The following is a 16916-nucleotide window of genomic DNA, read 5'->3' as shown; positions in this document are numbered from 1 at the left end:
TCCTGAGAGCTCCAACACTTCCCTGCCCGGGGGAGCGCTTGCCACGGCTGGCACTTGCTGCATCCAGCAGCCAACGGGGTTTCCTTTCCAGTGGGCTCCAGCTGGATTTTAGGGAACGGATGGGGGCGAGGGGGATGCATTTAACAACTGCTTGATCGTACTTTTTAACTGATGCCGTTTGGCACAAGCCCGTCCTTGCGAACGGTGGCTTGTGGCACAACTGCCATCTCCTTGCAAATGGTCCCACGGGGGCGAGGGGGGCTGCTTTGCACCCAGAGGTGGAAGTTTGTCCGCGCCAACTCGTTTTGAGCTGTGCCTTCCCTTCTCTGACACCAACCTTGTGGCCACAAAAGCAGAGTGGACATGGATGCCTTAGCCAGGAATCCAGAGCAACCAGCTAACACCAACCCCACTCGAAACCCTTCCGGAGACAAGCCCTGCCGTGCGGCACACACCGGCCCCGAGCACCTTCCTCGGTCCAAGCAGTTCATGAAAGAATAACAAGGAATAACGGATACGTCTGAGGATATGGCACAGAAAAGGAACAGGGTACTTCAGGGCATGCTGGCGCTCGGCTCCGCTTCCCGCTCAGGACTGGAGGCGTGGGGAGAAGCAGGGTATTTATGTGCTGGCTTGGAGGGATTATTTTTTCATGGTTGATAGGGACACCAGAGTTTCTCACTGTTCATTGGTAGAGATTCAGTTTTGCAGGAGTTTGTGGTTAGTTTATGGCCTGCCCAGGCAGGAGGGCGGCTGGAGACATGGTGTGGGCAGCATCCCACGCAGGGATGCTGCCTGCAGCCGGCCAAGGAACGTGGATGATTCCTGCAATATCAGCTGAGAACGGGAGCCCTACACAGCTCATCTCAGCTGTGCCCGGGGAAGGCTCCCAGCACAGCCCTCTCGGGTCAGTGCTTTAATGCCATCATGCCGTTCTCACCACACACACAACACCCCTGCGCTCCCCCTCCCGGAGCCCTTTCCAACTTGGCTGGAGTGGTTTAAAGAGCATTTTTTTTTATTCCCTGCATGCCTGCCTTTCCACCGGACCCCCTCCCGGGGGACAGCCGAGCCCATTTGATCGGGTTCCGAAATAGACGGTGGCTCATATCGCAGCTCACAGCCTCCTCCCCGAACCCGCAGCCACAAAGGCGGTTGCTCAAGCGTAGCATTCCTGCTCCCTGCGTCCCGGGAACAGCTGTACCGAAAAGATGCCGAGAATCCCTGCGAGGCTCCAAGGAAAAGATATTAACTCAGGAGGGGGGCGGCAGCGATATAATAAAAAGTCATAATAAAAGAGAGAAGCCACTGAGTAGATTCGCAGCCCAAACGCTGCTTGGCTTTTGGTCTCCTTCCCTCCAGCTTTTCTGTGCCGCACGGTGATCTGCTCAAACTCCTTCACCTCGGAGATGCTCAGCTCCTGAATTTCAGACAGATCTGGAGATGTCCACACTGCAAAGCCTGAGGGCATGGTTGAGAAACTTAACTCTGAGCACACAGAAGGGCACACGTAGCAGGCATCAGACACTGCATCACCCCAGCTCCCCGATGCCTGTGCTCCGCCAGACCAGGGTCACCACCTCCAGGTCTGCCCTCACAGGGAAATTAAAGACAGATTTGGAGCTTGGTGTGTATTTCTCAGGTACAGCAAAGGTAGAAGCATGCATCCTGCTATTTTAAAGCCCCCTGGTACCTGCCAGGTACTGGTTCTTCCCTACTTCGTGCCAGCACAGAGCAGCAGATGGTGGTTCCCTGCCAGGCTGCTCCAGCAGCACTGACCCACGGGGGCAGCGGGATGCAGAGGTGGGGCATCCCCAAGGGGAGCAAGCAAACCCGCAGCCCTCACCCTCCACACACCCAGGTCCGACACCCAGCACAAGGCGTGCAAGGACGACATTCCCCTTCGCTCCCTTAGAAGCAGCTGGGGCGATATCGGGGGCACAGAGCATCTGCTGCCAGGAGCCACCGGCTGCGTCAAGAATTTCACTGTTGGGGAGAGACAGGAGCGAAGGGGGTGGCTGCGGCGGCGGCAGCTGTTCCCTGCCCATGTAGGGCATTTAAATTTTAAAGCATACTTGCCACGGCTGTTTTCTTCCCCGTCCAGCTCACAGAGACCCTGTCCCCGGGAGCCGCCAGCCCACGAGGCACCCATGGGTTCGCTGGTGGCCAAGCTCCTTCTGCCCACCATCAGCACCTTGGTCTTTCTCCCCACCATCAGCATCGCGGCCAAGCGGCGTTTCCATATGGAAGCCATGGTCTACTTCTTCACCATGTTCTTCGTGGCGGTAAGATGTCCCCATACCTTCCCCCCCGCTGGCATGCTTCATCCCCCCGAATGCCCCCTGCATGGAGTCTCCACCGAGAAGGGCAGCTGGATCTCACCCAACAGCAGGAAACGCGACCCCCAGAATATCCATTTTCAGTTATTTCCCACTGTGTGCAAGGCTGAGTAGATGATTCTTCAGTTTAGGATGTCCTAAGGGGCGGCCTTAAATAGATTTAATGATGGTTTATGGCTGTGAGGTTAGGGAGAGGGTCTGGGTGCAAAGCCACTTGATTGATTGGCAATGTTTTGGAGCTGGTTTTTCTCTTTGTTTTACAGCTGGTAAGTGGCCACGCTGAACTTGGGGTTTAAATTGCATCCAGAGTCTCTAGCTATGCTTCTGTCATTTTAGCCAAAAGCACGTAGTCGAATTATTGATTTTGCAATTGCTAACTGGTGATGGCTGGAGTCGGAGGAGTTTGTGCACTGGGAAAGGAAAGACTAAAACATGCTGCTGAGTTATCAAGAAAAACAACAATTAACCCTCCACCCTGGCAGAGCAGTTTGAAAAGGTGTGTTTCACTAGGGTCAGAATCACCCTGTCTTCCCTCGCCTGGGAATAATGAGTGGAGAAAGTCAGTTGTCCGTACATATACAAAATAATTCATATTCCTGCTCCCAGCAGTAACCTGCCCTGCGCTTTGTATCGCTGCTAAAGCACCTAAAGACCAGGCTGGATGGGGCTTTGAGCAACCTGCTCTAGTGGAGGTGTCCCTGCCCATGGCAGGGGGGTTGGAACTCGATGATCTTTAAGGTCCCTTCCAACTCTAACCGTTCTATGATAAAGCAGGATTTGCACTGGAAAAATTCTCCTATTTAACGCCATGACAATGCTCTGCCAGAGAATATAAAGGAAATAGCCCAGCAACCCAACCAATATTGCATTTACCTCTTCTCCCCGCTCATCTCAAGGCATCTCATGAGGGTTGTCATGTCCCTTGTACAGAGACAGAAACTGAGGCAGGGAGGAGATAAAGGACCTTCCCGGTGTGAAAAGCTCTTCCCCAGCAGCACAGAGGGTAAAGCAGGGCTCTGAACCAGGGTAGTTTCTTATTCCTAAGGATCCACTGTTTAAACCTCCAATTAAAGCACGATGCGGGGTGGGGGGGAAATTCTGCCAGTTCCATAAAACTAGTTATTAAAAACGTCCCAGCCGAACTCCTCCCCCCCCGCCCCCAACCCCCAGCTCCCCGGGGAAGCCAGACATCTACAGTTTCATTTTGCACCAGTTTTGTGTCTGCTCCGCCGCCCCGAGAAGTCGATAGGAAAATTGGCACGTGTCTTGACGGAAGGTGGAACAGGTCCTCGCCGAAGAGATTGAGGAGGCAAAATATCTGTGCGTGGGGCGGGGAAGGGAAGGGGAGGCAGCTGCCAGCGTGGTCGGGGGGGGGGGGTAGGACAGGCAGCAGCTGCTGCTGTTGCCTTTCTTGTAGCATCCCACTCCTCCTGCCCCAGGGAGACCTCATCAGCGCAGCGAAAGCATATGTCCATCGCAGACAAGTGCTGCGACGCCAGCCAGAAACACGCTCTTTGTCTTCTCCCACCCTTTCTTCTCCCCCACCCCGTCTCCGGACTCCCCGAACCCAATCTCAAGCAGAGAAAAGAATTACGGCCGTGGTGCAATCTTTTCGAGAAACCGCAGCGAGCCAAAGGACTTGCAGCTATTCCCATTATAAATAATATCAGCATCCCCGCTGGGCCGTGACAGGGAGGATTGTTCCAGGGGCGTCCTGCCAAGCGGTGAAGGGACTTCTTCAGCAACGGCAAAGCGCGCTGCTGCTACCACTAGAAAACTCGCCGGGCCGAGTGCTTGGAGGAAAAGGCATTCCTCTGATTGCACTGGAAAATTTCTCTTGGCTTGGTCTGCATTTATGTTGCATGACAATAGGTTTGGTTTGTTTTTTTTTTTTTTTGCAAATAACCTAATCAATGGGCTAATGGGCAGAAAGCAGCAGCTTTTAAGGGAATGCACTAATGAGTGAATTCCCCAGTGTTCAGACTCTGGCCATATAAACCCTATTTAGCCTGGACAGTGACCTGGCATCCACACACATTTCATCAGGACACTCATTTTGAATTGTTTTACAAGAATCTTTCGCAATTAGACCCATAACCCCAGAGTCCTCCTTCTGCTGGAGAGGACGTCCCTGCACCGCCTGGGGCTCGGCTCGCAGCAGCTTGGTCATCAGATTGCAAATTCTGGCACAGACCAAGAGGCAAACTACAGCTCGTCCCCAAATAATTTGTACTAAGAGAGAAGAATGCTGATTCTCAGGCAATTTGCAATTGGGAACGGTGACATTATCTCTCAAATATATTCATTACTGCATACCAGTGACCCTGGTGTATTTGAGACTGTTCTGTTCTGGCTGGCCATCCTCTCAACAGCCACGCAAAGGCTGTTTCAAATTTCAAACCAGTTGATAAGAGCCTTTACCTTACTGGTCTGTAAGGAACTAGTTTTCTAATGTCCCTTCCCTTCCCTTCCCTTCCCTTCCCTTCCCTTCCCTTCCCTTCCCTTCCCTTCCCTTCCCTTCCCTTCCCTTCCCTTCCCTTCCCTTCCCTTTCCTTCCCTTCCCTTCCCTTCCCTTCCCTTTCCTTTCCTTTCCTTTCCTTTCCTTTCCTTTCCTTTCCTTTCCTTTCCTTTCCTTTCCTTTCCTTTCCTTTCCTTTCCTTTCCTTTCCTTTCCTTTCCTTTCCTTTCCTTTCCTTTCCTTTCCTTTCCTTTCCTTTCCTTTCCTTTTTTTTTTCTTTTTTTTTATATATAGTTTTACCATGTATGTGATGGCCCCGGTTTATCAGTGCTGTGCTTCATGCGCTACGATATCCTGGAGTACTTCAGCATCTATGGAACAGCTCTGTCCATCTGGGTGTCCCTGATGGGTAAGCACCGGTCCCTCATGGTTCCTACCGGGCACCAATGTTTGCAGGTTGGGCAGGATCTCTCGGCAACGCTGGTGGGACAGTTAGTGGGTACAGTCCCCAGAAACGTTGTCACCTTTGAGCTCCCGTCTGCAAGACTTTGCTCTGAGACTGTCTTTTATGGAAGTCACCCTGTGCTATGGTTTCATCCATTTTTTTCTCATCTCGTTCATGCCTTGGAAAGCCCTTGCACTCAGTGGGGTCCAGACACACATGAAGACGGTCCTGAGTGGTGGCCGGGGAAGTTTTGCTCTTTGGAGATAAACAGAGCTCTGGCGCCGGGTGTTTGGGTTAGTTGGGTGTTCCTCTGCCTTCACCAGCTCTTATGCGTGTCCTCACAACAGCAGAACTATTTATTTCAAATTGGCAAGCAAGACATGCAGCCTTGTGCATTAGTTCAAGGCAGGACAGTACTATGAGATGACTTAGTTTGAAACCTCCTATTCCTCCTCATTTTCCCCATACTGAGCCCATCAGCTTGTCCTGTCCTGACTTGAGGGCATGAAGAAATGCGGAATCTGCCACTTCCCTTGGTAGCACGCAAATCAAAGTGGTTTAGTCAAAACAAATTCATCTTTCTAGTTTATCAAAAAGCCTAGTCTGGGCTGACAGGAAATATTAGATCTGCTTAGAAAAAGCAGAAATACATTTCACTTCCTTTTTATTAAAAAATCCTGACCCTTCCCCTATTACTCAATTTTCCTTTTCCCACATTCCCTTCACTTGCTTTTTTTTTTTTTTTCTCAATTTGTTCCTCATTTGCCACTGAAACAAGGTATAATAGAAACGAAAAAAAATATGACAGAGCTAAAGAAGGTGGTGCTTCCCCAGGCACGGGTCTGCGGGTCTGTCCCTCCCCTGTTCCCTGCCAAGGAGCGCAGACAGCAGCATCCCCTCCCAGGGCATGCGACGGGATAAACCTTGCATGCAGGGAAAAAATGAGTGGATCAAATATTAACCTTAGAAATGGCTCTTTTCCCCCAAAGTGCGAGTCCCGAGGCAGGCTCCCACATTGCCAGTGGCACTTCAGTGCTCTCTCTCTCTTCTCGGCTAGAAAAGGCCATGAGGCAACTCATCTCCGAAGGGCATTTTCAGTAGATAACAGCAGTGTCAGGGTAGGTCAGAGCTGATCCAGACACTTTGGCTCCTTGCAGCAAGATTCAACTTAATTGCTTCATTACTGCATTCAAAACCCTTGCAAAAAAAATACAAATCCTGGACTACGATGTTTAAAATATTGACCCGCAGGGAAACAACAGAGATTAAAATACGGACATTATCCCTTAGCCAAACTCCCTATAAAACCACGATCCAAGGACATGGAAGGTGTGGTGACTGAAGCCCAGGGAAGCCTCTCGCTGTGGCTTGTAAAGCCCGAGCACACATGTGCGGACGCAGACCCTCGGGCACGCTTCCCGGAATGCAAATCCAGGACAGCCATAACACAGCTGTGCGAGCTGGAAAAGCATGGAGCCCACTGGGATCCATAACTTTTATCAGTTATTACCCCATTCTGTGCTAAACAAAAGCCTCTAATAATTTACTCGCACTGGTGACTTCCAGCTTGCAAACCTCAGGCAGGTGCCGGCACGGCTGGGCAGCCCGGTCCCCATCGCACCGGCGAGCGCGGTCCTACCGGAGAGGGGTGATGGAGGTGGCATCGGGGTGAGCCAGCTCGTTTGGAAAGGTTGGAGATATAGGATGAACCCAAGAGCTGATGGTGGGTGCAAGAATCTTTGCAACCGCCTCCGACTTTTGGGTCGAGGCAGGAAAGGGCAATAGGGGTGGGACATCTCCTTTAGCTTCCACACACAACACTGAGTGTAAGACCTCTAAAATCAGCTCCTAGACCCACCCCTCCGATTCCTCAGGATGCTTTGCCATCGTGTGCCTCAGTTTCCCCAGCTGTGAGGCGTAAGAAGGGCAAACGGGACCTGGATGCAATGCTGAGGGTCCCTGGGGCCGGTGGGCCAGACCCCAGAAAGGCTTTAGGGGACCGGGTGAGGAAGGGGGTGGGTGAGCTCACGCTCCCTGTGCTTGGTGCCCTGCAGCTCTGGCAGAGTTTGACGAGCCCAAGAGATCGACCTTCATCATGTTCGGCGTCCTCACCATCGCCGTGAGGATCTACCACGACCGTTGGGGCTACGGCGTCTACTCGGGACCCATCGGGACGGCCGTCCTGGTGATAACCGTGAAATGGGTAGGTAGGGAAGGGCACCGCGCTGGGGCTTTGCAGGGTGCTCACGGTGGGGAAGGGGCTGAGCCCTGCACAAAGGGGTCCGACCCGTGAGACCCCACCTGGAATACTGGGTCCAGCTTTGGAGTCCTCAACACAGGAAGGACATGGACCTGTTGGAATGGGACCAGCGGAGGGCCACGAAGATGATCAGAGGGATGGAGCACCTCCCCTACGAAGACAGGCTGAGAGAGCTGGGGTTGTTCAGCCTGGAGAAGAGAAGGCTCCGGGGAGACCTCACAGCAGCCTTCCAATATCTGAAGGGAGCCTACAGGAGAGCCGGAGAGGGACTCTTTGTCAGGAGATGTAGTGACAGGACAAGGGGTAATGGTTTTAAATTGGAAGAGGGGAGATTTAGATTAGATATTAGGAGGAAATTCTTTACTGTGAGGGTAGTGAAGCACTGGAACAGGTTGCCCAGGGAAGCTGTGGATGCCCCATCCCTGGGAGTGTTTAAGGCCAGGCTGGATGGGGCTTCGAGCAAGCTGCTCTAGTGGAGGTGTCCCTGCCCATGGCAGGGGGCTTGGAACTCAATGATCTTTAAGGTCCCTTCCAACTCTAACCATTCTATGATTCTATGATTCTATGACCCGTGCCAGCAGTTTCCTCCTCGAGGTCCAGCTCTCTCAGCCCAGGCCATTGCTTCTCCTTCAGGTTGAGCAGAAAGCAGGCAGACAGCAAGCAGCCCTTGTGATAAACGCCAGATTCGATCGGTCTGAGCAATCTACCACATCTGTCCCTGCGTTTCTAATCAGGAGAAACGTATTTATGGAGTTTTTACAGCTACTTAGAGGCAGAGGGGTCTGCTAAACTGTCCCGGAGCCAGTGGAAGATGTGGATAAAACACAGTGATAAAGTGGACTGGAATCTGCCTGTAGTCTGCCTGAATCTGGCTGGCAGCTCCTGGGACAGTCAGGCACTGTGCCGCAGCGGGTGTCCCACACACAGCAGATGCTGTGACCTGGGTGGCAGCACGGGTGGCAGAGCCATTGGCAGGAGGGGGCATGGCCATGAAAGGGAAAAGAGAAGGATTCAGTAATGAGGTAAAAACCGCAGGAAGACGCTGCTGAGCATCATGGAAATGCAGTGGCACAAGTCCCAGCTACAGACTGTCACTAAGCCCCATCTACTGCCTGGCTGGTAGCTAAAATCAAGTGGCCACGATAGGGAGGGGATGGGCAAGGAGGGGACCAAGGCAGGGGACCAGGCTGCATCCCCCATCCTGGGGATGCTGTGCCGGGATCTGCTCTCCCAGAGACTGGGATTGCAAGGGTACACGCTCCCTGAGCTGGGTTTGGGGCTGAACATTAGGAAGACAGCATTACAGTGAGGAATGAAGCAGCAAAAGGCAGAAATGCTTCCCACGCCTGGACAGACCCCACAGCCTGGTGGAGCTGGTCCGTGGGCTTCGTGAGGTTTTATTTCAGCATTTATGGGATCTTTCGGATGCAGAGCAGCCAGCTAAATCCAGGTGAACACACTTGGTGTGCTCTCTCTTTCCTCCCAGCTACAAAAGATGAAAGAGAAGAAAGGACTCTATCCAGACAAGAGCGTCTACACCCAGCAGATTGGTCCCGGCTTCTGCTTCGGGGCGTTAGCGCTGATGCTGAGGTTCTTCTTTGAGGTACCTGTGTGCGCGCGCGATCACCCTGACTTTACAAGGTGTAAAGGACGTTACCAAGATAGGAGACCTCCCCCTTCGCACCGCTGGGCTGCATCCAGCCTTGGACAAAATCCAGCTCAGGTGCAGGTCTCCAGGCTTGGCGCGCCGGGGTCTGGTGGCAGGGACAAGGGCTTGTCCCCATCCCAGCCCCTGGCCCGTTAACTGCAGTGTGGGCAGGGACAGATGTGACAGCGAGCGACACAGGGTGATGCTTGCTCTCTTTTGCCCCCTTTAAGTGAGTCACGAGGACAGAGGCCACACTTTCTTCAGCCATACGTGGTCCTCAAAACGCCTTTGTCAAATGCGAGCGGGGTTTTTTGGGAAGCGGGCACAGGTGACTTAAGGACACCTCACAGAGCCACGGCAGGGACCGGATGTGACCCAAGCATGGCCGGATTCAAAGCTGGCTCACGCCAAAGAAACGACTCCCCGTTGACTCCCGGGGGCACTCAATTCCATGTTTATAACCTTTTGCTCTCGCCGCTGGCCAGTCCGCCCGTCCTGCACAGAAGTGTCCGTCTGTCCCGCACGGGGAAGGCGATAACCCCCGGCCGCGCTGCCGGTCACGCGTGCGCTCAGCCCCGCCGTTACGGCTGCTCTGTGCATTGGGAGCTGCTAGATACAACCTCACAGTCATCCCCAAGGATTATTTTTCAAAGCATTTAGTAATTGCGAATTCTAGCAGAACATAAAAATGTCACTTAGCAGAAACCGCCTCCCCCCGCGCCCCGGCCTCGCCGCCACGTCCTTTGCGGGGTAATGAAACACTTCATTCCAGAATTGGGAAATGTGCAAATTGGAATGTGTTAAATCCACTTTGCCTTTTTTTTTTTTTTTTTTAAGGCTGGAAATCCTTTCTTCTTTGACAGCAAAAAGAGGCAGAAGGCTCAGGAATTATTATTTTTTTATATTTTATTCCTTTCCGTTTGGCTACTTGCAGAAACCTAATGTTTTGCACCTAACGCAGACTTCCCCCCCCCCGACCCGGGCACCGCTGCTCCCGCGGCCCCGGCAGGTCTCACTAACGCTCTCCCCGCTTGCAGGAGTGGGATTACACCTACGTGCACAGCTTCTACCACTGCGCCTTGGCCATGGCCTTCGTGCTGCTGCTGCCCAAGGAGAACAAGAAGGCCGGGAGCGCCGGGACCCCCGCCAGGCTGGACTGCTCCACGCTCTGCTGCTGCGTCTGAGCCGCCCCAGGCAAGCAGGGCACTTGCTTTTCCGCTCCCAGATCGATGGAGGGGTGGCAACAAAAATCAAAATGCTTGCCCACTGCGTTTTGCTCTGGGCCACCAGCATCTTTTCTCACCAGCTCTGTGCACGCCCTGGGCTTTGCTTCCCTTTCCACCGTCAGCCCTAGCAGAGGTTGTGCTCGCAGTGTGCTACATCCTCCTCTTTGGAGAAGCACTTCTCCGGGCTGCAACCCTCAGGAGACCCTTGGGCCACGTCACCGCCTGGGCTGTCCCCTGCGCTGGTCCTAGAGGACACGAGTTGTCTCCTCCATGCAGGTTTGCCCAGCCTGAGCACAGGGGGCTTCATTTGTCATGCCCGATTAACAGAACCTGTATTTTTTGTGAGATATTCACTATTTTATTTATGCATTCTCTTGATGTAAATAATATTTACTAACAAAGACTTCGCAAGTGTGCAATGCCAGTGTTTCCTACGCGCTGCAAGAAACGTTCCAGCTCAGGTTCTGCTCAGTCCAGGGCAGATGCCAGCCCCAAAGCGGAGCTCTGGGCACAGCCACCCCATCCCCTGCCCACAGCCATCCCCAGCCTGGAGGGACATTCAACATTGGGCACTTTGTCCATGTAGACCTGCCCGGGCGGCGCAGGCAGCAGGTGCGCTTGCGGAAAGCCTCGTTAGTATGGAAAAGACACGGAAAATTAAAGGCAGAGAAAAGAAGCTCCTGGAGGGAGGGAGGAGGGCTGTAAGCCTATAACATCTCCTCTAACAGACTATTTACTATAGCAGAAGTGTATGATTTATTTAGACTGTCTGGGAAAAAAGCCAAGACTATATGTCATGGACAATTAGAGCAGTATTGATATACAGTGATGTCCACAGAAAGCCCACATTAAGCCTGGGTTCCTCTGGAAGAGAAATCCACCCTGGTCATTCATCAGAGCAACTTCCTGCGACGGGGCAACAACCAAAACTGAATGAGCTTCCAACAAAAATATAAATGAATTATAAACCCCCGAGCATCCAAGAGTCACTGGCGAGCGGTGGCACAGCCGCCACAGCTGCACGCAGAGGCAGCGGTAGCAAAGATCTTTCAAAGGGTTCCCCAGCACCTAAACCAACACAGCACACAGGGCCTTTTTCAGCATCCAGCCCCCAGGACGTTTTGCAAGATGCTCTGAGGGTCTGCGTGCAACACCTTCCCCATTGCTTGCACGCTACTGGGGTACTTTGCCACATGAGGATTGCCCAGGGCATTCCCAAAAAGCGGTCTCAAGTGCTTCAACTCCTAATTCAGAGCTGAATGCAAGAAGCACCTTGGCGCTATATGGAAGAGCCGGCTCCGAGGATACACAGATGCTTCCCAAAGGGTCACTCACATGGGTGTCCCACGGCCAAGACCACTCTGGCTCACACTGAGCCCCCCCAAGCACGTCTCTCGGTGTGTGTTACCCCACAGTTTGCATTACCCCACGTGCAAATACTCCTGACCCTCCCCAGCAGCCTGACCAGCGCTGCCAGCAGCCTCCATCCCTCCACACACCCTTTGCCACTTGCAGCAGCTGCTGATCAGGGGCACCTTGATGCCCACCCCCCCCCCCCAACTCATTTTTGTGACTCTTCGGCCCCTCCAGCATCCCTAACCCTGCAGCAAGCCCCGGCGGCTGGTGGGCAGTGTGGGCATGGGGGGAGCCTTGTGTGGGGAAAGCGCTGGGAGGAGAGGCACTGGGTAACTGTGAACCCTTACTGTGCCTGAGCAGGAGGGAAAACGGGCTGGCAAACCCCATGCAAAAAAGGAGGACACGTTAGCTAAGGCCCAGCGGAGTAAACGAAAGCTCCTGCTCCCACCTGCCATGCATTCAGGTGTTACACCAAAAAAAAAAAAAAATACCAAAAATAGTGTATTGCATACAATAAAATCCCAGGCGAGGTTTCCTTTCCCCCCTCTCCCTGCTGATGCCCCAGGGCGCTGCTCCATGCAAACCATCTATCCCTTTGCACCCAGTGTGGGACCAGCACCCGTCCTCAGGGCCAAATCACAGCCAGGCATGTCCATGCGGTCCCTGCCCGGCATCAGCCCTGCGCCCGTGGCAGCACCCACCGTGGCAATACCGGGCACCCCGGCACCCGGGAGGAAGGTGCACGGGGCTGAAGTCGCTATCGCTGGGGCAGGATATCCCCTGCAGTACAAATGCAGGGAAATATTATAAACATTTACAGCAATGTAGACAAAACAGTCTCTTGTAACCTTTTAGCAATGCCGAGAGCTCTGCCTGTAAGAGCTCTTGAGCCCCTGCCAAAAATTCTTGCTGTTTTCATAAGAGTAGGTGTTTTCGTCTAAGGTGCAGTCTGAGTGCTGTGACCTTTGTCATGTCTGCTACTGAAATTTCCTGCTTCTCTGTTATTCTCTTCTTTGGTAAGACGATATGAAACCCAAAACTTTTATTGCCCCTTTTAAAGCGTCTTTATAGCTCCCTGTCTACTTCATATACTGTCTTATTCTCCAACGCTGGGATATTACTTATGGGATCCGGGCTTGATGCTGCAAAAGGCATTTGGGTTTCATGAAGCCCAAACCGCCCGGGCTTTTTTAAGATCAACCCAGGGGGAGGAAGAAAAAAAGAAAGAAAAAAGGAAAAAAGGAATGAGAGGGGAGGGACCAGGCTTTCTGCTCCAGAGGCATCGGCATCTGCTACTAGCACAGGGGCAGGGTGGCAACAAGGGTGGGCAGGAGCTTGCCAGCCTCCCCCCTGCTCTGCCATCCCTTCCCAGGCACAAAAACCCATTTTCTTTGTGTCTGGGCCACAGTGACACCGTGGGGTGACCGCTGGCCCTGGGGGGACGGCATCGCACAGCCTCTCTTCCCGTGCCTCCATCCTCTGCCTGCTCTGCCCCGGAGCCAGTGGCTCAGATGTGGTTGGACTCCGCAGCTGGTGCCGGACCCACTGCTGGCACTTGGGGACACCAGCCCTGCTTGGGGGGCCCCCATGCACCCCATTTGCCTGCTGGGTTTCGGCATTGGGACAGACCACATGAAGGACGCGCGTCCCCAGGCCAGGGATGATGCAAAGCCACAAGAGCCGTGCGCCTGTGCCGAGTGCTTCCATCCCACCCCTCGGGCTGTGGGGCATCGCCTCCACCTCACACAGGGACCACGGTGGCAGGGGTCCCGCAGGACCTGGCTCCCCTCTGCGTGCTCCTCAGCATCCCCACAGCGGGAGAAGTGGGGACCTGGCGTGTCGGGTGGGAGAGGGCTGGCCCCGGGGTGCAGCCCCATCAGGGATCTCACAGCAGGCGCAGGGGCCAGCGGGCAACGACTGGGTGGAACCATCCCCTCCAGGGGACACCGATTCCCCCATGCTCGCCTTTGGCAAGGCCAGGATGAGAGGGGAATTAGGACCTACTCCTGCTGGAGGGGAGGCTTCCAGAGATGTCTAGTCGGGCTCGGTGCCAGCTAATCTTCCAGGCAAACTTTATCCAGATCCCTTTGGCTGCAGAAAGGGAAAAACTAGCCAGACTAAAACATAAAAGCCTGGTTTCTGCTGCCAGCTGTGTGGGGCACTCCAGAAAATGCCTTATCACCATGTGATTTTGAAAGACCGCTTGGGTTTTTTTTCCACACACTGCTCTTCCCTCCTCACCCTCGCGCTGCCGTTCCTCTGCGCACGTTCAAGTTGTGAACCAGCCTGGCCAGCCCCGCCAGGTTAATGCACAGACCCTGGGGCCAAGGTTTTTCTTCTAACCATTTTTATGCCCTTTAGGCCATGGCGATGCTACCCTGCTTCAGAAAGTGCCCTTGCTTCTGCCTGTGGCAGATGTGGCTCATTGGAAGTAGAGATGGACAACCCAAGGAGACACATCCACCAGGACTAACAGAGAGGTCCTGCTTCCTCCCAGGGAGCACCAAAGAAACCTGATTTCCCTGCAAATTCAGAAGTGGTGATTTTTTGTGCAGGTAGAGGCAGGAGCTCTGTGGGGAGCCCCAGGGAGAGGTCTTGCCCTGGACTCCTCCATCACCCTCCGTTTCTGATGTGCAGGAGACATCTCTGTCCTGTAACAGGGATGCACAAGGGCTACAGGGGCGAAGGGGAAGCCGCCACCACCAATGTCCTACACAGACATGGTACAGATGCACTATGAGAAACCAGCTCCACCCATCAGCCTGGAAAAAAGTGGAGATGGAGCAACCGAAGCACCTGTCTGGGACCACTTGGTACCTCTCAGCTTTGCTCCAGCTATCCCAGCCCCAACGCACAGCTTTTTTAGGGTGCACAAAGAAGATCTCCTGTGCTTCTGATGAGTCGGGGGGCACCCAGGAAGAGCAGGGTGTGCTTTGCCATCTGCTGTGCAGAAACACCACCTTTCCGCAGCGGCACGGGATGGAGTTAGAGCAGACGCAACCGTGGGGGGTCAGTACAATGGTACCTCCTGCGTGGGTGCAAAGCTGCCTAACCCAGCACCAACGAGAGAAAAAAAACCATCGATATATCGGGATTTTGCTTAAAACACCACCACGCAACATCCCGGCAGGTTTCTCCTCTCTTCCTTTTTCCTCACAGCCTTTTGGCAAGATTTCCACCCAAACTTCTCAGCCCTGTTGGTGTGGGCTGGACAGCCCCATCCCGGCACTGCTCGGCAGCCTCCGACAGCAACGGGGTATTTTGGGGGCAGGGGGGAGCTCAGCTGCAGCACTGCAGACGGGCTGAGCCGCTCGGCTCCCGGGGGGGGGGGGGGGGGGGGGAGGTGGCCAGGGAGCCCCTCGCACACTCACAGGTGTCTGCTCCCCCCCCCCCCCGCCGCCGGCAGCGCCGGAGACGGACGCGGATGGTGGACTCGACCCAAGTGACCAAACCCGAGCACCGAGTCTCCGGCCCGGGGAAGGGGAGATGCGAAGCAGCCGGGCTCGCTCGGTTCTTGCGGGGATGCTTTCGCAGCTGCAAAAACTCGCTCCAGGTCCAGGTTCGGTGTCTCCAGCCTCCCCGCTCCTCCGGCGGAGCGGTCCCAGGGAGCGGCGGTCCAAGGTTTTTGGTTTAGGCCAATCTCCCAGAAATTCTGTCATCATGCAGTGCATCACGCACACTCCCGGATCCGCATTACACAGAGGATGGCCCCGGTCCAGCGCCTCTTAAAGTCAGTGGAAAAACCCTCCCTCGCTACGATGGGAGCTGGCTTGGGCCGTATACGATCTGACAGATACCATGGAGCGAGAGAAGTTGTTTTAATCTGGGAATATCTTGTGGCCCCAAAGCTGCTTCTGGAGACAGACGGGGCAGCGTGTCCGCAGAGCGGGCGCTGCTCAGAAAAGTTCCCAACTTCGCAACAGCCTTTCAATGAGCATTTAACGAACCCTCGTTATCTGATCCACACGCTCCCAATGCAAGGGAACTGCTCGGGTTTCCAACTGCACACATCATCTGATGCTCATAAAACGAGCTGATCTGTCTGGAAGCCCCAGACCCTAAGAAACATTATTTCAAGCGGGGGGGGGGGGGCGGGGGGAAGTCAATAATGCTTTAAAAAACACCCGCGTGGACAGGCAGGAATGGGTGGCTGTTCTCCCCTGCTCACCTGCGGTTTTCCAGCAAAGCAAAAGTTCGCTGATAAAACTCACAATCTCCTTATAAAGGCAGGCTCTGTTTTGCCTGTAAAAGGGAAGGCTTGGGGGAAGTTTTATATGCGTCTCTCCTCTCTTTCTATGTCTTTATTTGCATTTTCGTTTTCACAGTAGTGGAGCTAATCTGAATGGAGCAGGAGCAATGGTCCAGGTTATAACCAAAGTATCGGGTAGCACCTTCACATCTGGAAGGGATTTTGACACAAGTTCTCCCAGACTGTTACAGACAGTTTAAAAGCAAAATCTGATAAATAGCAAATGTTTAACAAGTCAATAGGAAGCTGCATTTGCGAGAACATGTGGCTCTAACCGGTCTAGCACGGCCGCGTTGCCAAGGCCCTTCAAATGCGTATGCGCACATACCTGTAGCACCCGGCGAGGGTTCGCCGTGGCTCTGCCCGGACCTGATCTCAGTTACAGAGGGAAGGATTAAAGACAGATGTGTCTTTGTACATCCAGACATGTCCAACAGCCCTCCTCAAAGCCCGAGCAGGTCCTGAGCCTCCCTGCTTTGGTGGGAAGGGGCTTGGTTCTCCTTCACAGCCTAAACTGAGTCCACTTCCCTTTCTGCATGCCCCCAGCTTGACACTTAAGGTGGGAAGAGGATAAAGGGAGCTGAATAGCTCAGAAAAGCCCTGCAGAGCCCATCCCCACACACTGGGCACTGCTATCCCCAGCACAGGAGTTTTGGGGGCTGCACTGGCCCATGAGGACCCACTCAGGTCACTGCACGAAGGGTCAGAAGCACACCAGGTCTCACCCCTATTTTGCACAGATTGGGGTCCATCAGAGCCCTAACCCAAAAGCCAGAAGCATTTTTACCCTTGGAAAAACTTTGCCATCCCTTGGGAGATGCAGCCTCCTCGGGACAGAGGCCGGTGGCCACCCGGGCAATGCCCTCCCCAGGAAAAGGGCCGCTGCCAGCAAAACATCCCAGCACAAAAGCTCTCGCAGTGTTGCAACCCTGCCTG

The 16916-nt window shown here is 53.9% G+C and overlaps 1 protein-coding gene across 1 annotated transcript; it reads left to right on the top strand.

Moving 5' to 3' along the window:
• The first annotated feature begins 2150 nt into the window (after positions 1-2150).
• Positions 2151-10333, top strand: MYMK (myomaker, myoblast fusion factor). Its single transcript, XM_074161292.1, has 5 exons — positions 2151-2285; positions 5091-5205; positions 7296-7444; positions 8988-9104; positions 10187-10333. Exons 1-5 carry the CDS (start codon positions 2151-2153, stop codon positions 10331-10333), a joined length of 663 nt encoding a protein of 220 aa, XP_074017393.1.
• Positions 10334-16916: the final 6583 nt, after the last annotated feature.

Source organism: Numenius arquata, chromosome 19, assembly GCF_964106895.1.
Source record: "Numenius arquata chromosome 19, bNumArq3.hap1.1, whole genome shotgun sequence".
Lineage (NCBI taxonomy): Eukaryota > Metazoa > Chordata > Aves > Charadriiformes > Scolopacidae > Numenius > Numenius arquata.
The sequence above is the reverse complement of the archived record's forward strand: the minus strand, read 5'-3'. Positions and strand labels throughout refer to the sequence as shown.